Here is a 22,895-nt window from a genome sequence, read left to right as displayed (position 1 = left end):
CTCTGGCTTAAATAGAAAGGAGATCGACGCAGATCATAGTCCAAAGATGGAAAAGAACAGAAAAAGACGATCCCATTGGAATATTCAAGGATAGGAGGCAGAAGAGACCATAGGAGACAACAGGAGGTTGACAAAATTCGTCGACTCCTGGAGCAGTTGCAGTTGGCATAGCTGGCTTTGCTGAACACGCGCCTGTTTGGTCCTCGTCTCTGTACCAGCTCGGTGCATTTCTTTTTAAGAAGCGCCGCCCACCGGGACGGCTTACAGTCCTCACCCCTGGTTGCTCCGACCGTGGCCCTGCTCGGGGTCCTTGTCGCTGTCATCTATGACCATCCGTTGCCTGATTGCGCCCATCAATCTCTTGCCCGCCCTCGCCACTGTATCCTGGGAAAGAGCAATGCACATTGATGTCACCGCCAAGCCGACGATGGTAAAAAGGAGGCAGAAAAAGAAGACTTGAGGGGTGTACTGCTCGTTTGGCACGACATCACCAAAACCAATTGTGGTCAACGTGATGAAAATGAAGTACACCGATGTACCATAGTCCCAGCCCTCGACAACCATAAAGGCGTATGCGCTGATGAGCATGTAGCTCACTAGGACGAACAAGACGAGGAAGATGGGGACATCATTTTCATGGTAATTGCTGAATTCCTCCTCTTTGTCATTGACCTCCGTGGTGTCTTTCATCTTAGTGTCTTCCGGATGTAAATGTTCTTTTTTCTCCTCACGTGCCGTCGCGTTTCCGTTTGAAGGGTTGTCACAGCAACTCATTTGACTGGTACGGTCGAAGCCCGAATTATTCGAGTTCAAATTGAAAGAGTCCACCGAACATGTTCCCAAATCTGACATTTCAATCGCTTTATCGTCGACGGGATCTGTCTTTGGCTGTGCACCCCGTTGACTTGCCTGCCCCCGCTTGTCCCCTGAATTTTCCATGGGATTACGGATGGACTTCAGGTGGCGCATTGTAACGTCTGGCTTGGCTCCCTTCCGACCTTCTTTCGTTGTTTTCCTTTGCGAATCAGGCGTATCCTCTCTCACACTAGGAAGCGTCGGGTACACACGGTGCTCCTTGCTCTGCGACGAATTGTTCTCAGACGTACTTTGTTGTTTTCTGCAGCAACACCTGACTAGCTTGATGAAGGCGATCGCAAGAACTTGACCGATATCCGCCAATAGAAAGAAGGAGAAAGGAACGCCAACAGCCGAGTATGCCACGCAAAATACCTTTCCCCACAGCGTGTCTGGAGCAAGATCTCCGTATCCTGTTCAGTTAAAAGAAAGAAAAGATAATTTCAGAGAATAACATTCTGGCGCCATGGAAATCCTAGCTATTCATCGAAATAGCATCGTTTCTAGGCCTGCTCACATCTAACTACACGCTCCCTATAATGGCGTAATTGGTCAGGGATTTTATTACTGCGTTTGAAAGCAGCTTGATGACTTCAGTGCGCAAACACGTATGCCGTCATGACCATTGCAGTTATTTCTTTGGGAAATAAATTTTATAGCAAATTTCCCACGTGACTTAATATAAATTAACAAGTTTGTGCTCTGGACAAGGCAGCATTTAGAACAAAACGACACGGTTGATTAAGGGAAGCTGAAATAAGTGCACGTGATTCTCTTACTGTTGTCTTCCGACATATGAAAACTTTGTCATTCCCATTTAAGTTTCTTTTGGTTTTATTTTTCTCTATGTCAACTCAAGAAGAAATATATATATATATATATATATATATATATATATATATACATATATATATATATTATGTATATATTATTTACAATGATAATTGCATTGGTTTTACAAGAATAATTGCATGGTGTTTAACCTATAGTGTAGGGATTTATTGCAAGATGTGCCTACTTTAAAATAAGCAGTAACTAAAAGTTTAAAAAAAAAGTTATGCGAGGTATTTCGTTCTGTCAGGCTCAGAGTTTAAAATGCATCAGATGCTAATGACCCCTCCCCCCCCCCACACACACACACACATACATACACGCACTTTTTTTTATCTAGTTAAATGTATTTCCGATCTTGGTTGAACAAACTTGTGAAGGTTACCTTGACAAGCGAAAACATTCACCATGTTTCTGCAGCATGCTTTTTTTTTGCATTTTAATGTTCATAATCATTACAATTACAAAGAGATAGAGAGAGAGAGAATTAGTTCACCTACCTCCACCAAAAGCTAACAAGACCTATACTGTTGTTGTTTAGTTGTTGTTTTTTTATATACAAATTATATACAGATTGAAACATAGCCTATACACATACCGATAGTCGTGATGGTCGTCAACGAAAACAGCATGGCACTCGGGAATGACCAGTCTCGACCCATCATCAGGGCCTTTTGCCTTCCCGCCTTCCAGTCCGGGTGATTGACCGTGTCGATGAGGGAATCGAGCAGGCGACTGATGTTGAGCTCTTCAGGTTTCATGATTCCCATGGAGACGTTATGGTAGGCTTCTAGGATGGTCAGTCTGGTGCGGTTGGCTTCGGCCAGCTGAGCGTGCTCCTGCTCGCTGAGGACATGGAAATGTGGCATCTCGAGCGCAGAGAAGACGACCCCGCCGACGGCGAGATAGATGAGATAGACAATGATCAGCAGTGAGTGAGGCAGCATGGAGCGGACGACGTCAGCGCACTTTCCGGCCACGGATTCGTCCTTGTCCTCGTCATCATCCATCTTGGCGGAGCACGAGGTGTGCAGGAGGTTGACGTGGGAAGGATACCTTAACATCGAGAACAGCAAAGAGAACAAAACACGTGATCGAGATTTTCTATGCTATTAACTTTACTTCTGCTTTATGATCCTTGACTCTCGTTCGATTACAAAGAAGTCCAGAAGTTTGGACTCTCCCTCGCGTTTACATGTAAGTGCAGCTTTACAGATTGAGGAGACACCCAACCTTACTTTGTATTCTTATACATCCCTTAACTCTCAATTCCCTCATCTACACAACACACATCATTTTCTCGCTCATTCTTGCTAGGACAAGGAGCCGGATGCTCCTGATTGAGGTTCTCGAACGGACGTGAGGAAATTTCATTTTAGGCTGCCCCTCACCGGAACTGTTTTCGAACCATCTATAACAGTCTGAACGAAAGCATGTTTATCACTGGTATACCATTGTTGCTCTGTCGTTGTCATCAAACACTGAAAAGTACAACATGAGCCCGAAGAAAACCTCATAATGATCGAATCAGTATGATTTCCTGTCTTCGGTGACTTTAGTAAGAGTATGGAAAGTCTGCTTGAAGATGATTATGGGTATTATCATATTCTCAATCTTATATGTTGTTACAACTTTGCCAGAATATAAGGCAGGTGGCTAGTATCTCTTTCACGTGATCCCATTAAAGTGAAGTCCCCAAAAATCTTTACGAACAAAAATATTTTGCAAGTAGAATGAAAAGAATGACAAATGACAGATTCTCCGACATTGTATCTTGCAGAATGTAATTGGGGACAATAATGTTAAACTACCTTTTATAAAGGGTTCCATGGACAATCATGATTTTTCTCCGAAGTGGAACGGTCTGCTGTCTTTTTTTACACTGTTTTTCATTCATAATGTACGATTTCCACTTGATGAATGAAATTCAATGTACATTGCATTACGGCAGGATTCTAATGACCATGAACTTTGCAGTAGAATTGCAAAATATTCTTAGACATAGACCGAGCCACAGCCTCTTCGATCTCATTCCAGAATCTCGGAACTGACCCGAAATTGACATGATACTAGGTGCCAGTGCCGAGGGCTCGTCCATGTTCATTCACACCAATCTCCTCTTCAGCTGCCTTTCAGGAGTGCTACAGTATCTCATTCCATTTCCTTTCACCAATTTACCCTGAGACAGTACAGTATGTATGTCGTGGGAAACTAAGAACATTGAGAGAAATAAATGAACTCCGCAAACTGGGCGAAACATTCAGTCGAAGACATACAGTATACCTTGCAGGTATGCGCCTGACGAAAAGGTGACTCCATATAAGATGTCAGATAAATCTGCATCCTTGTTGTTATCATCTACTGATATGAATGCGTACATGCATTAATGTGAGTCCGCATGTATACATAATTATACGTGTATATTTATTACGTTCGGCACTACTAAATCCACATCAAAGTTGTGCCATAACACATCAACAAGAATAATTCCAAAAATACAAAATATCACATAGGGCATTCTCCTCTTAATAAACATCAAGGTTCCAGGATTTATATCTGAAACTATCACTTTTTTAATCATATAAACACAAAATTCGCAATATACGTGTCAACATGATTTGTTTGTTGTTTGTTTGTTTGGGTGTTTCTTTTTGTTTCTTTTGTTTGTTTGTTGTTGTTGTTGTTTTTTGCTTGAATAAACAGCATTTAAAACAGAGCCCTTCATCAGGTACCTGTAGAACCAATGAAATAATACAATTAATTGAATGTGGCTATACTCAGCGATTGAAGCTTCTGTTATCATGGTCGTTATCAAACAGTCTCACATAATCCCTTGTATCCTCTGTTACGTAATATCTGTGTTTCCAAAAGAGTTTCACTATAGCTCAACAAATCTCTGCTTACAATTGTAAGTATTGGAACCGGAATTCTAGCCTACAGAGGACAAGGAGAGAACAAAGCACGTGATGGTTTAATTCCACAGCGTGAAATAGAGTTGCATTGTTTCACACATTTGTAAAACATCTGGAATGCAATATCAAAGTGACAATCCAAACGACCTTTACAAGGGTGTGGTTTCCACCTCACCCTTTTGATTACTAAACCTATAACGCTGACAAAATGCTAACTCGATAAAAAACAAGCAAAACATGAGAACAAAGTGACTCTCTGGTCGGGGAATATCCCCTAGAGGTAAGTCCTCTCAGCTACAGGAAACGGTCGTTTGTGAGCGACAATATTACATTTTTGCCTACGCGGGTGTTACTAGAAGTCAAATTAGCCAATCTAATAATCATGGAGTGTAGTAAAGTCAATCGAAAGGAATGGAACAATGACATAATCCATGTAGTTAGATGCATGTTTTGTCGCTTAACAATATCGATTACTTTGATAATCTAATGACCTTCAAACTGATATCGCGGTTACTCTTAAAGTAATGCTAAGCATACCAAACACTACATATTGCGCGCTTCGTCATATTCTGGGTGAGAGGGAATAATGTTTTCCCCTGCCAAGGCGGAACTGACACTCAACTCAAAAGTGTTCACGTATCATACCACTGACTTGTGTTTTTGCTCATAATTAGACTAAGTGCTCGTTATAGGTAAACGCTTTGGGCCAGTATAGTATCTGAAAGGAGTATATGCTGTACATGTAGCGTCCTTTTTGTTTCACATGTAAACATTATAATTTTAGTAACATTCACTTATTGATCATGATTAAAGAAGTTTGCTTCATGATTAATTTTGTATTAGGATTCTCAGAATCAATCTTGTATCATATAAAACAACAACTAAAATATCATTTTGTTGTGAATTGAATTTAGCTTGAGCTTTGGTAATGGCGGCGATTTGGGAAACATATAAGCGCAAAGCGGCAGGAGATTCCAAGTTTGCAGTGAAGATTCCTTCCTTGCCAATTGCTTACATGAGGAAATAAGGGGATTTGACAACCTTCACTCACAGGAACTCATCCATATTCATATTCCGCTTTGATTCAAACGACAAATTTTATTAGAAATTAAATCCATGAATGATTTAGGTCCCTATCCCACGTACAAGCAAACATTAACTGTCTTGAAATATTCGAGAAGCAAAGTCATATTGGTATCTGATATATGACTTTATTTTTGTTCCAATGGAGTCAGATAAGTGGAGTAGGGTTCAGAATGCTTACAATACACTTTACGTACGTAAGGACACCCCGACACTTTGAGTTCTACAACTGTATATAACACCATCAAAGATAAGCGTGAACATAATGTGTGCTGGAATTCATCTTTGCAAAATCGCTATCTGATTATGAGCTTTTTTGGGTGGGATTTTGTTTTTGCCGTTGCTTTGTGTTTTCATGGATGCTATCGAGCCATAAAAAGATCAAGCAGTCGGGATAACTTCCTGAAACGAACGAACGACCGATCATATCTCTAGGCAGAGCTTGCCTACTCGGTTTGACCGTACTCATCGTCTCGACTTGGTATACTTTGACAGGGTGACTGACCAACGAGAGCTTTGATAGTGGTTGCAGCTATCTAGATCTTGAGTCACTTTTTATACATTTTGATTCTGTAGCATAACTACATGTATAATGATCATCACAAGTTTCAACTCTAAACGTCTAAGACCAATCGTAACATCTTCTCTCCAGTTTTATGTCTTGAGCACAATACCACCTCACCTTCAAAATGACTTTGATTATCAAAACGAAAACAGATAAACAAAAATAAATCAAACATATGATCAAGATAATGATTGAATTTACAATTTACACACACACACACAGACACACACACACACATAAATGGAGGTCAAAACGATGTATCCAAATTACATGTAATGATGACATCTTGACAAATAATACATTATTTTGTACACACATTATGTCGTAACAAATGATTTGTTATTGTTGTAAGCAAAAATTTGCCAACCGTACATGTATGTGATTTCATTTATTGTAACTTGCCCAAGAGTAGGTTGAGACTGTTTCGATGTGAAACACTGAATTAACATACCATTTCTATTTTCTCTCTGATCTAAAGAAACTTTCTAAAGAAACTACTCTATTTTTCAAAGACAACATTCACCTTCTACGAGAGCAAAATTAAGCATATACACTTGCCAAACATCCTGTAACTATCGTAGTGTAGTTTCGTTTCATGCCGTCACCAGAGCTGGAAATAATATCATATTTTCCTTCCTGCTTGCATTTGTGAAATATGATGCGTAGTTTCGATTTGCCAGTCACCCTTTCTATATTCTGTGTCAGGGACTTTGGACAGTGCATGTGTACAGTGTCATGCGGTTTTCTGTGCCAAACTGCATGAACTTTTACACAGTTTATCTACTTTCTCCGTATCAACAAACATGAGCAAGTGCCGACTTTTGACCTTACTCAACACGTCATTAAATTTAGTAGAGTTCAAAATAATGACCGAAAAAAAGAGGTCGGTCGGCGTACAGTTATTTCGGAGTAATCATGTAAATAGTCAGACTTCATCGTACACTGTTCAAGCAGTTTGAGAGATACACAAACTTTATATCTGAGACAAACTTTGGCAGTAAACCACATATGGAATCACGTGTCCCTATAAGCGGATTAGGGAACCTTACCAACGCGTGAAAACTCAAGAGCTTCACTGCCCACATCCGAACTGTATGATTCATTAATCATGCATGTATTCCCTTTCAAAAAAAAGAGAAAAACTGTATTTCTTAAAAAGATTCCACAGTATTTTCCCCCAAAGGAACAGTAAAATTGTGTGATCTTCTCGTGTTTGCGCACGTTTCTCCTAAATGTTCAGTCAGAGCCAATAGGGAACTATACACATTTAATTGGAACAGAAGTAATGACATACCTGCACACAATCACTCCAATAATGACTATCGTGATAAAAAGAATAATGACTATAAGCCAGAAGCGGTGGCTGTGATGATGATAAAAGCGACATTGGTGATTATTCTTGTTATGATATCGATAAATATTTTCAGAAGAGCATTTTGTTTCTTTAACAAGACGCAAAATTCAGGTTTGTTGTTATCTACTCACAATCTGGGCTTATCCAGGCTCTGGAGAAGATCAACATCCAGGTAGTGGGACCGGCACGAAGTCGGGGTAACACAAAGTTTAGACGCCATGTCTGCCCTAATCACGGAGCAACCCAAAGGAACCAACCGCTAATCACGGAGCAACCCAAATGAGCCAACCGTTAGGTAAGGCGAACAGATCAGGATCTGAGCAGCGATCTAAAGTTTTCGAAAAATTTTCCACTCGCTCTCAGTGAGCGGCGGATATTGTGGAACTGCCACATCCGACATTGTATAGGACTAAGGACAGCCAGACAAAATAATGGTATATCCATTCACAAGTTAACTCAGCACTGAGTTTAGCAAGGTCCATATACACAAAGCGCCCACCCTCTACTCCATTTGTCTACTTCGATCTTAGACATCACAGTAAATCCAAATTCAGTCCACAAAAACACGTGGACTCATGCGGGGAATTTTCCCTCTCAGATTCTTAGAAAGTTCTAGTCATAATTCAGTTTCTTCTAAAGACTTTCATGGTGTCATATTCATCGAGCAAATCGACGTTGTAGTGTACCTGCAAGTGTAAACATGAGTGCCACGCCCACGAGCTAGATTGCTTCTTTTCAAGTAATCTGGTCTTGATCCTTACAATACTCTCTAATACATCTATATTTTTTTAATGACGAACGATGATTTGAGACTTAATGAATTAACAACCCTCTGTGTACCACGTTTATTTCCTGTCCATAGGTATGTGTGTAAAATGTGTGCACATTTGAGTCATTGGCACATGAAGGGTTAAACCAGAACGAGATAGGTTTGTGAGGCGGACTCTCACTCACCAACAGGGAGACACCGTGTCATTGAGACAGGGTGGGAAGGTCGCCCAGCTCAAGGAAAGCTGCTGTATCACAGCTAACAACAAATGGAACATGGAATAGGATGAGTACTGGAAAATCTTGTTGATGTAACAAAATCACGGTTATCCCATTGTCTCTAGTAACAGCTCAACCCATCTGTATGGTATACACGCCTCTCTATTCCCTAATTATATCCATACCATTCAGAAATTCTCCCATGTTATGGATTACGTTTAATGAAATGATCAATGTAGATGTAGAATAATTTGATCAGTAAGAGTGGAATAGTTTCATAACTTTCATCATTCAATACGACAAAATGAATGCGAAGGCTAAGCGCGGTCTATGTAGACTTATACGAGAAAATGAAATCATAATTATAGTCTCCTTGAAAATAAAATCGTGTTAAATTTCGACAGATATCACTATATCGTAAAGTCGTAAGTGTAATGTTTTAAATCTATATATATTGAGAGTCATGAACATCATTCTGGATGGACTTCAGCGAATTGTAAGAGGCCACTATTATTATTATTATTATTATTATTATTATTATTATTATTATTATTATTATTATTATTATTATTTCAAAATTTATTTTGAATATTAAAGAAATTTCAACTGTCCTTCTGGTTCGGATGTGCAATCTGAACTTTATTTATGAAGATTAGTCTGTGCACAGAGAGGAGTTAAACTTAGACTCATGTGTTCGGGTACGAGAGTGAACATCGAAATTATTTGTAACATACCGGTATGTGGACAAACGACTAGGCAAAACAAAACAAACCGATATCATTTGGAGAAAATGTGACATATTTGAAATTTTTGGCCAGGTGGTCGGACACAAGACCAAATATACATATAGTTGAGAAAGATAGGATGCAGGTTAGAATGCACGTAGGTCACGTAGCTTAGTTTGCAATTGGATTACAGTGTATTTTATTTTGCTTAGAGTGTCGGTTCTTTTTTTTTGGGGGGGGGTGCTGAGCAAGTCAGTACTACCTAAGTGTTCGAAATTATAGTGTAACTACGAAAAGATTTTGCTCTGTATGTGTAGGCATTGCATGTAGTTCAGATACAAATCGTGGTAAGGAGGCTGCTTACACATGAAATATACAGCTGTTAGGTAGATATATAGGCATGAGGGTATCTTTATTCAATTTGAACACGATATCCACTGTTCATAGCTCCACTGCGCCTAAACAATGACAACAATGACAACAACAACAACAACAACAACAACAACAACAACAACGACAACAACAACAACAACAACAACCAGTGTTCACGCCTACTCGCCTATTATGAATTTAGTTCATAGTGGTAAAAAGTTATTTCTGCCCGCTGGATATCGTTACCATCAGAGGTCACGAGGACATATCCTGTTGAGTACAACAAGTGAATAAAAAAATGGGTTACTCAAGCTCTGAAAGACGCAGGGTTGCGGACTTGATTCGACTGAATGCCGTCAATTATTTTCTTCATTCCGGTCTTGTATTGATACTATTCAATGCTTCCCTTTGCATGAGGCTATTTACCTATACTTCACAATTCATCACGAGAGGCGTACTGTAGTGCCACTGCGGTTTGGAAAGTGGCGTCTTTATGATTTAATGTTAATATCTCAACTGATGTTAGGCATTATGTTTGATTTGTAGTGTAAAATACGTGATAGTCCTGATTACCGTTAGAAACCCACCATATCAACATGGGAGAGAGGGGTGGCTTTGCAAGATCAGGGACCAAGAAGTAACATTTCGCTCAAACAATTCTAATCGATCTACGTTATTATACCTAATACCTAAAATACGCCGTACTTTTGCTTGTCAGTATTTAGGTCGATAGATAATAATCTCATATGTCGAGAGAAAACAAACCTGAGCCAGCAAAACTGTATCATCAGAGTAATACGACCTTTGTTGGCCTCGCTTTGTGATGTTAAGAATGAAACCTATAGTTTAACCTAAACTTTAGCTGACCCATTCAGAGGAACTCCTGCCCAAATACTGGCGAGTTGACACACGTGGGAAACCCGCTTTTTGAGGGAAATGTGCTTCCGAACCTTCATTTATGTGGATGGGGGGGGGGGGGGGGGGGGGTTGACGGCAAACCGTCATTTCTTTATACGATCATGGAGGAATCTATATTTGATATGATCCTTTCAAAAAAGGTATCATAAACTAGAGAGTCCAACAGCGAAACTTTCTTACAGTGTACAGTATGTCAAGAAACACTGTCGCTGTTTTAATCAGGGATTGTGATGACTCATTAGAAATTGCGCTTTAAATTGATTTCCTTTTCCTACATAATAACATTCACTGAAATGTTCTTTTAATCTATGAAAAAAAAAAATCTGTCTAGCATTGATTTATTCTTTTTACCCTTCCTCTTTAATCTCACTCCCTCGTTATTGCTATAAAAATGTCAGATTTGATGACTGAAGGGTAACTGAATAAGAAGTTCAGTAAACGGAATATAATGTATTCCATTTGAGTCGCGTAAATTTTGATCGTCTTCTTTAACTAACAGGTAAATATATACCCACACGAACGCACACGCACACACAAATACACACATGCAAAACCATAAATATACGCATAGATGTATAAATTTACAAAGAGTGAAGTTACCTCGCTAACGTATCTTTACTTCCAATTAGTGAAAAGGCAGTATCTGATTGCTTGATCGTGATTGGCCACAAGGTATGATCGATAACGCATTCTTCATGCCATTTCTTTGGAAATTGAGATATGATCATAAAATCCTGCTCATTTTATTAAACATATTGAATTAGATATGATGAATAGATTATCACATTTGTCATCATCTTTGATCCATAAATTTTTATCGTCTAATATCCTGAAAGAGGGAAAGAAATATCCAAAATGTAATTTTAAACAAGTACAATTATTTATTTATATATTTTGTCATATAATTGGATGTACAATGCACAAAAGATGAACTTTTTCAGGTCAGATCAGTGGTCAACGTAACCATGATTTCTACTTTGAATGTATTATCATCTTCCTCTCACTGTTAGCACATCACACATAGACAAACAACAAAAACAAAAGAAAAGTTGCAGTGAAGCCGGAAAGCATGCCTGTGAGCGGATGCTATCAACACTTGGGCGCGCGGTAATGTGCGTAGCAGATAAGTGTCCAATCGCTTGTCACTACCTGCACAGTAACTCTCTTTTTCTATTAAAAGTTCTGCAGACTCAGACCGGAAGTGGCATCTGGAAGATAGCACTAGAACGTTCTACTTGTGCACCGGCGATTAGTGAGATAGAGATCACTTCACCACGCGTTAACGCGTGAGATAAAAACTGTATCGCCATAACTCACCTAGTATGTTTTTCAAATGTGCAATCCTTACAGTCATGTGTATCATTACGCTTAAACACAAGTGAAGGCCACAGCAGAAACCGCAGTTGGTTGAATGGTTTTCAGGAACAACAATTATATATTCATATGTATCTTTGCATGTGGAAGATGGAGATCAGATCAGGAAAGCATTTCTGTTGGTAACCAAGGGCACTATATGTCTTCTTTTTTGTATTTTTTTTTTAAACCGGAACTACCATTAGTGTGCTATACACATATGCAACCTGTTTAATGTTTGTGTGTACGTGTGTTTGAATACGTACGAATATGCATGTATAAACTTGGTATATATTATGTATATATATATATATATATATATATATATATATATATATATGTGTGTGTGTGTGTGTGTGTGTGTGTGTGTGTGTGTGTGTGCAACCATACCTGTCTTTGCTTGTGTGTGCATGTAGGTTTCCGATTGATGCCACCTCTATATAATGATAAGCAATATGTTTTGCGCGCTCCGAATTATCATGTATTATACGATGCCTATGCAAAAAAAAAAAAAAAAAGATAGAAAGAAAGGGAAAATAGAGTGTACTGACCAATCACATCAATGCCTTGGTTTCAAAATTCTAACGAGAATGTCATTTAGACGTGTGCTTTCTCTATCTACACACAAGTGATTAGGAAATGTATTTGCAGGATGGTCGGATGTGGAAGGATGTTAGGTTGAGCCATACAAACACAACCACAGCTTACATCGTATCCTATGACTTCCGGTTTAGGGTTTCTATTCGTCTGCATGCTGTGCCCCGTCCAGGGTAGTCCGCCGTTTGTATGAATGGAACTCAGACTCCTATAGTAGGAAGAAGTCACGTGGTGCAAAGACCGACCAACGAACTTTCATCAGACGGTGACAAGCTATCGGAAATTTCCATTATGCAAAGATGATGGTGTTGCACAATTTGAGAGAATTAAGAAAACTGGACTGCATATTAAGCTTTAGAGGGGCTCATTAATGTTCAAAAGCTGCGCACAAGCTACCACTGGAACTAGCTGAGAATATTTAGAAACAAGCATCGATTGCAATCATATTCTCGCAACTTTAGTGATCGAAGAGAAAAAGATACAATCACTTTACTGTAAACAAACATTCATTTGATGTATGACTGGATGTCGCAGGGTAACCTGTTTAAATACCCGGAAAAGAAAAGTTCGTAACATCAGCCGCTATTGCCTCAGTAAACAATGGGTCATCTCAACTAGACGGGAGTACAATGGGAATGAGGCGTTTCCAGAAGTAGAGAAGCGCCAGTCGCTTCCGCATTTTTTTTCTCTTTCGGGAACATCGCCAATGCTTCAGTGACAGTTATCATAAAGTCTATGAGGTTACAGAGATGAGCCTTTGTTTATAAACAATATAACACGTGTTTTCAGACTTTTAGCGAATTTGAATGACATCTTCTGCTCCTTTCTGCATCGTAAAGGTTTCCATATGCGCGTGTATGTGTGTGTGTGTGTGTGTGTGTGTGTGTGTGTGTGTGTGTGTGTGTGTGTGTGTGTGTGTGTGTGTGTGTGTGTGTTAAAGGTAATGTCCTTCGATAAAACTTATCTATGCAGTGTTGTGGGTGAGAGAAGAGAATCTTCATGAACAGTCACTGCGTTGCTTGATTTGCTCTTCAGGCTGCCCATCATAACACCATTGTGTAGAAAATGTGGACATTATGCAAGGTTTTTAATGAACATCACCTGCAATCTGGGAATGATTATAATACCCTTCCCCCTAAAATGAACATCGTATTGCTGTAAGGAAGTTCTGTCCTTGGTGGCAGGCAAATAGTGGGTCATGGTAAAAGCGTGGTACACTGTAGGACATCGTCAATCCTTGTGCCATGAGTTTGCAAACCAACAATAACTAGATAAATTTATTGGAAGTTCATGTAAAAGAAAGCTAATGTATAAGCATTATGATTTGATTTAGAGTATGTAAATAAGCTGCAAGGTTACAAGATACTTTCCCTCATAATCTGTAACACTGCGTTATTACAGGGCACTGTCTGTACAAGTGAAATCGGTGTGCAAGCCTCAAATTCACCGTTCACGGTTTTAACCAGATTATTGCATACCGTATGCAATCTCCTTAGATGACGACCCTTATTTTCACTTCAGGCAGATATATGATTGAAATAAACAATCAGAGTTGAAATACCAAACTGAATGGTGGATATAATGATCGGCCATTTCATTCATAGTCTCAAAACAAAACCGCGTTGAGGAAGTGACAGACGTCACAGGTAATCACAGGAAATAGTGTGAAATAAAAGAAATGAATTTCCAACCTAATATCCATTTTACCTTGGGCATGCTTTATGCAACTTGAAAATATGTGTCTACAGTACCTACTAACATTTTTGACTGAGTTTTTTTTTTTAATTGACGTGTAAATTGGCTGCAACCTTTGATTACAGCAACAGGTCAAATTTTAGACTACACTTCACTGATAAGTCGATTAATTCAAAATATCACCTGATTTGATATCAAAGTGGAGCAAATTTTCTAATTTGATACAGCATATGATAGCTCTCATCCGTAAACCCACACACAAAGATTCAAAGAGTATCTAATGAAATCTTGAAATGTCTAACAGACAAATGTGACCCACCCAGCTTTATTATTATTTGTTTCGATTCAGTTACCCACTTTTTTTCTTTCTTTCTTTCTTTCTTTCTTTCTTTCTTTCTTTCTTTCTTCTATTGCCAAATACATAGCGGGGCGCTATAGTTTTGCAGACGATGGAACGTGGGTTTATTGTCTTGTATCACACAATGGCAATCGAGCGGGGGACTTACACAGCAATCCACAAAATTGTTAAACGATTGTTAACCTTGATGGTGTCACTGCACTTTCAGGTCTATATCTGACATAACAACCCAAGTATTTTTTCCTCTTTTTTTTTAAGAGGAGGCGAACATTTCCTTGTTAGTTTGTGTTAAAGTCATGTGCTGAATATTCGCTCGTCCGTACGTTGTTTTTTTTTTCATGATAATGACACGCGACTGAACAATTTGTTTGCTAGTACTTCTAATCTGATTATACACGTGACACTTTAACGCACCTCTGTGCTATATCTATTTCTATCTTGGTGAGTGTTTCCATAGCTGCCTTTATGAATGTTATCAAAAACAACATGTGTAACGGACGAATACATAGGAAAAGCACTGAGCGGACGTCTGTTTTATTTGTTTGCTATATTAATTTTAATACGGTAAAAAAAAAAAAACCACTTACATGTAGCCTCAGGGCTGTTTGTCAGTGAGTCCGTATATCGATTTAAAGCATAAAACAACACACTATGATACAGTACCAAAGCCTGCTGAGTCGATGCTATGTATGACATGTATACAAAAAATAATATGATGAATTCATATAATTTTTATCTTTTGTTGGTTGGAAAGATATACAGTCATAATCACGTTTCATTCCATGTCTGATAGGTTGTCACTTTGTCATCATTTTTACTTTGATACATTAAATTTCTGTTTGATATTTACAAAGTGCAGCATGATTTTGCACTGATTAATGCATTTTCGTCGGCTTTCGATCAATATTCTGATATCTCTGTGATGTCGGATGCCAGGCGACTTCATGTTCTTTGGACATGATTACCTGCAGTGGATATTTATTATACAGAGGTAACGTTTCATCACTTGTGGCATTGGTAATTCAGCAAATACAAGCCCTGTCCCTCAATTCATCAAATCCCGGAGAGGGGACGGGATTTTTTCGGCATTAATTATCATCTTTCATCATGAAATTTGCACCTCTCAAAATAACTTATTTGGAGAAAGATTTAAATGGGACTGGGGACATTCATCAAATCCACTCAAAATGAAAAATAAATCCAACAATTTGAAAGAAGGACGGAGATTTAATTTTTCTGAATGCGTGGCCAAGATATAAGAATCAGTTTCAAACTAATTGATTCACAGGCTATTGAAATTCAGGACCAGAAAAAAAAATTGTGTATGAAAAAACAAAGGATCATTTTTTACTTTTTCTTTTTTTTTTTAAACTCTACGGTATGAAACACAAAATAAGAATAGAAGAACGCTAAATGGAAAGCTACAGTTCCAAACTTCGGGAGTGTAGTTTTAGGTATATTTTATGTTAAAAGCTGAGTTATAAGTCATCATTGCCCAAAATCTTCATGCAACACACACAAAGGAAGGTGAAAGTCTCCTCGTAGGTCACGGAGGACTGGTGGGGGCCATATTTATGACATTTCCACCTCAATGTTTTATTTTTCATGGAAAGTTTACAAGTAGACTACTGCAGCTGTCTGGAGCGAGTTTGTGAACGTTGAATTCCTTACCCCTCTCATTCTAGGTCCGACTCTGACGAAACCTCCGCCAATATGTTCGCTCTATTTTACATCTCGTCCATTAGGCCAAGTTGACCATTTCAAGGATACACTGCACTCTAAGGGTCATTGGCAGGTGTATTATAGTAGATAAAATCAGAAATACTCATAAATCCTGATACGTAACAGAAGATTTGCATACATTTGCAGGATGCGTCATGTTGTACTTAGGTTTTATGATGTTTGCCCCTGCGACAATAGTTCCCATGAAATCTCTGCACGGTCAGCGAAACATTAATTCTACCCAAAAACATAGCCCTAACCCTGATCCTAATCCTCATATCAAACAGCACAAGACGTAAACCTAAAAACCTATCTCAATCCTTACCGTAACCCGAACTGCTTGGAGAAAATAAGGCCAGAGCAATTGTCGTATACCTCCTGTAGTCTATACATGTATATGTATGTATATATATATATATATATATATATATATATATATATATATATATATACAGCTCTTCGTATAGCAATAATAATGCCACAACAGTGGAATACATTGAATGCCAATCTTTATTAAAATCAAATTAGAAATGATTTTTTCATTAAAATCAAGATTGGCATTCAATGAATTCCTCTGTTGTGACGTTATTATTGCTATTTCTAGTACTGCCAATACGCGGAGCAACTACAATGTATATAGCTCCTCGTATATATATATATATATATATATATATATACACTCAGCAAAAAAAGTAAGTCCCTCCTAGCATTTTTGGATATATCTCAAAAAGTGTTTTACCGATTTTCATAATTCAAACGGAAATGGATATGGAATTTTATTACCTATAACATGAGTGGCAAATCATTGCCACCAGATATCATTATTGGTGTGAAAAAATGCATTTTATGTCAAAATGCATGGAAAAAAAAGTTGCACTTTAGTGATTTGCAATGATTTTTACACAAATAATCAAACAATCACTCATGATTCTGAACATTTAAGCATGATTGTTTGCATATTTCTCTATCTCTTTCTCTTCATGAGCATACAGTGAAGTATTTGATAATTGATATGTCCACCTTCCGCTTCAATGACCAGCCAGCATCTCTTCCTCATACTGTTAACTAAAGTTTACTTGGCACTGCTCAATGTTGGCCCATGCTCTCTGCAAGATGCGCTTAAATTCTTGCAGTAAAGTGTCATCTTTCACCTTCTTGCTCGCTTTCCACTTAATGACATCCCAAAGATTCTCTTCTGGATTACAATCAGACTATCTTGTAGGCCACTCCATACGTTCGATGCCATTTCCCTCAACAAACTGATCTACAACTTGAGCGCATGATGCAAAATGGCCATAGGCACATTAATGTGATCAACCCAGATTGGAATTACAAATCACATGGCTTCTACCAACATTTTCATATCGAAAAGGCTATAGTTTTAAAAGTATGCATAACATCTGTTTAATAGGGAAGCACATTGTACTTGAAGAAATTCCTGAGAATTGCACAATTTAAAAAGATCATTTGCTAACTTACATAGGAAATGTATACAATATGCTTCATATAGCCTGAAGTGCAACTTTTTTCCCATGCTTTTTGACATAAAATTCGGTTTTTTTTACACCAATAATAATATCTGGTGGCAATGATATGCCATTCATGTTATGAGTAATGAAATTCCCTATCCATTCCCGTTTGAATTATGAAAATCCGTAAAATACTTTTTGAGATACATCCAAAAATGTTAGGGGGGAACTTACTTTTTTTGCTGAGTGTATATTGTATAGATACTCAGCAAAAAGAGAAGAAAATAAACACTTTTTCGAGTTCTTATTTTTCATAGAAGAGTTTGATGAAAATCAAATAATATATACCATATCAAAGGTAATTTAATTGGCTGTCACCCTAGTAGGTCAATATAAACGGAAACTCCTTACTCTTGGGTGAACATATTCGTTTTCGTTCTCCAAGGCACAAAAGTAAAAATTGCAAAAATTGGCATGTTGTCTTTCATTTGCAAATGCCCTTCAAGATAACGATAATAACAAAAGACCAGTTTAACACAATGAGAGACATGAAAGAAATAGCAAAGATATAAGTTTTCGTTCTCTTTATCTCTTTATAACCTCATACAAAATCATAATGGGAAACTAGAGGGGGAAAATAAGAATTTTCTGTCAACTCAAACCTCAAATGAAATAGGGAGTAAGGGCACGGAGATGATTAAATGAACAGAATATCTTTATTTCATTCTTTAACTTAGTAATTTAAGAATTCATGAGGCAAATGATTATTATTTACAATTTTCCTAATTCGATAAATCAATTCAAATTCCTACCATTTTTGTTGATATTGCTTCTTCTCTTTTTTCATTTGAATTCGTATTTGACAGAAGATTCTTCATTCTCCTCCATTATTTTTAGCTTTTATTGATCTATCCGATTGATAGCAAGTTAAATTACCTTTCAATGGTATATACATGTAATACATTAACTTTTAACCAAATACATGTATATATAATAAATATAAACTTGAAAAAGTGTTTACTTTCTTTTTTTTCTGTGTGTAAATATATATATATGTATTTATACATATATGATATATATATATATATGATATATATATTATATATATATATGATATGATATATATATATATATATATATATATATGAATGTTCTCTATGCTTTAGGGTGACAGAACTAATTATGTTGATTGTTATTTTGTGCATGCAAACTCTGTGCATTTTAAAGACTTTAAAACAACTGTTATCTGCACTTCAAGAGCAGATAACAGTTGTTCTAAAGTCTTTTTGTCATGGAATATGCCTTGGGAGTCACAATGGCAGAAGGGATCCTTTCTGAAACTTTTAAAAGATGTAGCCAGCAGGGAAGGACTCTGCAAAACGCTGACTTTGATTTTAGTTTAAATTACTTTTTTGATAGCCTCCGGATAGATCGAGTTACCGTTGAGTCATTTATTTTGCTTCTGGCCGGATATTAATGGAGTGATATTGGAATACGACGTTTTTCCACAAAATAAAAGTCGATTTATGTTCTTTCGAGGTACAAGCAATAGTGGTACGAAGAGTATAGAAACAAGAAGTGCATACAATACACACGTGACCTGATAGCAGACAAAATGCAGAATAATCTGAATATCACTATATAGTCAAACGTTTGCCGCGTGATTTCCCTCTGGGTGTTATCAACGACTGTTTGAGCATACCAATATATATGCTTGAATTGTTATAAATAATCTGGTGATCTGCAACAGACTTCCATTACACGTGCTTGGCCTCCGGAGGCTAGAGCAAATCGGCGCTTTCCGTAGACCAGCGACAACACAAACCAATATCCAACCTTATCTCTGATGTCGGAATGACAAAGATGAATCAACTCCATGATTGCGACTAAGATTGGAGGCTCATTCTACTACACAAGCTCTGGTTTGTATTTTTATCTAACAACCGTATTGAAAAATCATTTTAAATCTATTTCCACTAGTAACGTCTGATTGTTTCACTTGCTCTAAATGGCCTTATAAAGCACTACCATGTCCAAACAGAGACTTAAAGTGTATAGGAATGAGTGGTCTGAAAGAGAGGAATGTTGATGGTGACACAAATACTCCTGAAAACACTCTAAACACACTAAAGAGTGTCATGTAACAGGTTTCAACCCAACTGAAAGCATTGCATATCTGCAAGTCAACCCGTGGCGGCTCTACAGTGAGCCTACAGAGAATGGCGCCACGCCATGGTACACCCACTGTGCTGTAGGGATCAACAAACCGTAATTCAGCTTAAAAGTGCAGCAGCACGTCAACTTACACCCCGACGGAACCACCATGTGCAGTCCTGAAGTCCACATTGATATTATTTCGTGACAGCACCCCACGTCCTTACTTTGATCATGATAATCATGTTTATATTTTCAGTTAGTATTGTCTTACCGATGCGGTACTACATGTAGGCGTGCTGTCTTCACTGCCGTAGGTTCACTTTTGTTGAAATTTGGGGGTCAATCTGTGACTGAGTTTACCATTCACTAACAGGAGTTATACTTTTTTCTGTGGTTGTGCGTTTGTTTGGGAATCTTTTATAAGTTGTGTTTTAAAATAAACAGAAAGCAAGAATTTACTCACCGGAGAAGACAAGCAATTCGTAGTCCGTGGGCAGGGGCGAAGCATACATTTGGTCTATCTTGTTCTTTGACAAGGAAATGAAAATGCTCGGTACCAAAGTATGTCCACGGATCTTGGCACTGTGGAAGGATAGTGTGACTAAGCCAGCTATTTGTCTACTGCCGTGTGGTGACTGATGTTTTTTGGGCTTGCTGAGGTGTGTCGGACAGAGATTTCAGGTCTTTTTTCTTCGTCGTCATTATCCTTTGTGCCAGTTGAATGTACAAAGCAGATTTTCTCTCTTTTTCCCCCTCTTTCTCTTCCTATCTCTCTCTCTCTCTCTCTCGCTCTTTCTCCGCTCTCTCAGAAATAAAGGAGGGGTCTATTGTACCACGAGTAGAGCGCGATTAACCTGACTCGTTGTTGTTGCTATTGTTTTTCCTCAATTTAACTACAAACTGTAACTTGGCCTGATCAAATGCGTTTGGATTTATGAGGAGCACTTATCAATGTTGACTCTCACCCGTTCTTCCCCCTTTTCTCTGAAAGACATTTCAGAAGAAAATCGTCACAGGACCTCCAGGTTTTTGATTCTACAACAAAACACCTGTCAAAAAGTACTGAAAAGAAGAGGAAAAAAGATGGGTCCGTTAGTGACCGTTTCAACGTCGTATCTCCCAAATATCATTTATCTCACATTAAGCACTAGACAGTCTTCCGGTACTTGTGTGCGTGTGTGTTTCGGGGCGATAATCTGTTTTGTCAGTTTAAGTCTGCCATGGCCCATTAAGCCAACAGTCATGTCGAGGGTTCGATCCATATTTTCTCCTTCTGACGGCTTAGAAGACTGAAATCATGTCTATGGCTTTGCAATCTTCTCCCCTTTCAACTCGGCCTTGAGAGGCACAGTTCTTACGAGGCACTGGTATTTTAGTTCCACTGAGTATATACACATGTACATACTTTCATACTCGAAACTGTTGGAAATTCTGTTGATATTTCAATCAACGGAAAAAAAACATTTTTTTTTCTGACATTTGAAAGAATTCAGCTTTAAACAGAAGGCTGGGAACATGCTTACCCGATCACAGTCCTATTGGTCTTTAAAAAGTAAGATACTTACGCATTTATTCTTTTGAAGTTATGTTAATTTTGATCCAAACGTTAACAATTTCAAATGGCAGTCGCAAATATGTTGTGGGTGTTGGGTTATAAATTGCAAGAACATGATATCGCTTTCCTCGCTTTGTTTAGAATCCTTAGCAACGAAAATGCAACACGGTGCAAGCACCTCGATCTGTTTTTCAGACACATGAAGTACACAGGAAGAATGCAGCTTAATACGAGAGAGGGAATGTGCACTTGAGGCTGTATTTCAAAATCTGACGTGTTTCTACTTGTCAAAGAAAAGGTTTGCCTGTTAAATAACCCACAGTCAATTTCCATTCAAATCTTATACTCGACGATAATCCCCTTGACGGGGGTGGAAAATGGCCCCCGTGAGTGCGGGGTGTTACTGCCATTAAATAAAGCATTCATTGCAGAAATTAATGTTTTCTCAAATTTCTTTCTTTCTTTGAATGGTACACAATAAGGAAGTCGATAGATATGTGAGCATTATTTCGATGAATGGGCCAGGGGTCTATTTAGTGGCAGCGCCTCCAGGTACGAATGTCTTCAAATATATTGAAAGAATCACACGCGGCGAGGGTAGGTGTAATAAAGCCGCGAGAGGTATAATGGAAATTCATGTGAAATGTATGGCATTAACATTGTTGAGTCCTCGATCGTGGGCATAAAGACATCATTGCCATAAATCAGGATCATTGTTACTTTTGAATTCAAGGGGGTACATGACTATCACAATTTGTTTATTCATGATGGAAGGTTGGCATGGCTGGTCCACTGTTCTCTCTTTCTATTTTTCTTTCTACCATGATTTTTGACGTGAGAAGCTTTCAATGTCTGAAATCCAGTCTTTGTATCCAACTTACCCCAAGTCTAAAAGTACACATGAAATCCATCTTTTCCTTGTCTGTTCATCTACATCTATCCATCCATCAATCTAAATAATATTCACATAATGTGTGTGTGTGTGTGTGTGTGTGTGTGTGTGTTTAAACATTCCTTCACATGATAATGTGGTTTTTTTTCATTTTCAAGAGCAAACAATCAAAAAAGGATTGCAGTTTCAGGGTTTTTTTTTCGCATTGTGTATTCAATCAGTATTTCAGCTGAACGATCCAAGGCAGATTGAAGCTAGCACTGTGAGGGTCTTAAAGGAGACCTCCAGATGATTTTCAGATTTTTACATTCGAACAAATATAAATTGGTTATACTTGGTACACAGTTTCAGAATTTATAGTGATTGGGATAGGCCCTATGGAATAAAAATGTTTTCAAAATTTATAACAAATCACAATGAACAAGGATGATGACGTAGGAGCCTCACCATAAAAAGGCATGTGTGGGGGCTCAACGAAGCAGAACAAAGGAGAAA

General features: G+C 38.1%; 1 protein-coding gene across 1 annotated transcript; it reads right to left on the bottom strand.

Annotated features, from left to right (window-relative positions):
• Window positions 1-270: 270 nt before the first annotated feature.
• LOC139715721 (potassium channel subfamily K member 18-like) lies at window positions 271-20,527 on the bottom strand. The gene is made up of 3 exons (XM_071627271.1): window positions 20,417-20,527; window positions 2,285-2,742; window positions 271-1,268 (listed from the first exon to the last, which is right to left on the bottom strand). The coding sequence occupies exons 2-3, from the start codon at window positions 2,694-2,696 to the stop codon at window positions 271-273; spliced, it is 1,410 nt and encodes a 469-aa protein (XP_071483372.1). The 5' UTR covers window positions 2,697-2,742; window positions 20,417-20,527.
• Window positions 20,528-22,895: the final 2,368 nt, after the last annotated feature.

The sequence above is a fragment of the Diadema antillarum genome, unplaced genomic scaffold, assembly GCF_040938485.1.
Source record: "Diadema antillarum isolate AM-2024a unplaced genomic scaffold, OU_Dant_1.0 scf00000054, whole genome shotgun sequence".
Classification (NCBI taxonomy): Eukaryota; Metazoa; Echinodermata; class Echinoidea; order Diadematoida; family Diadematidae; genus Diadema; species Diadema antillarum.
The sequence above is the reverse complement of the archived record's forward strand: the minus strand, read 5'-3'. Positions and strand labels throughout refer to the sequence as shown.

Bases quoted from the DNA above. Each gene is read 5' to 3' on its own strand.
- LOC139715721 (XM_071627271.1), bottom strand. From the start codon at position 2,696: ATGGATGATGACGAGGACAAGGACGAATCCGTGGCCGGAAAGTGCGCT. The intron at 1,269-2,284 runs GTATGTGTATAG...TTAACTGAACAG, and splicing joins GACGACCATCACGACTATCG to GATACGGAGATCTTGCTCCA.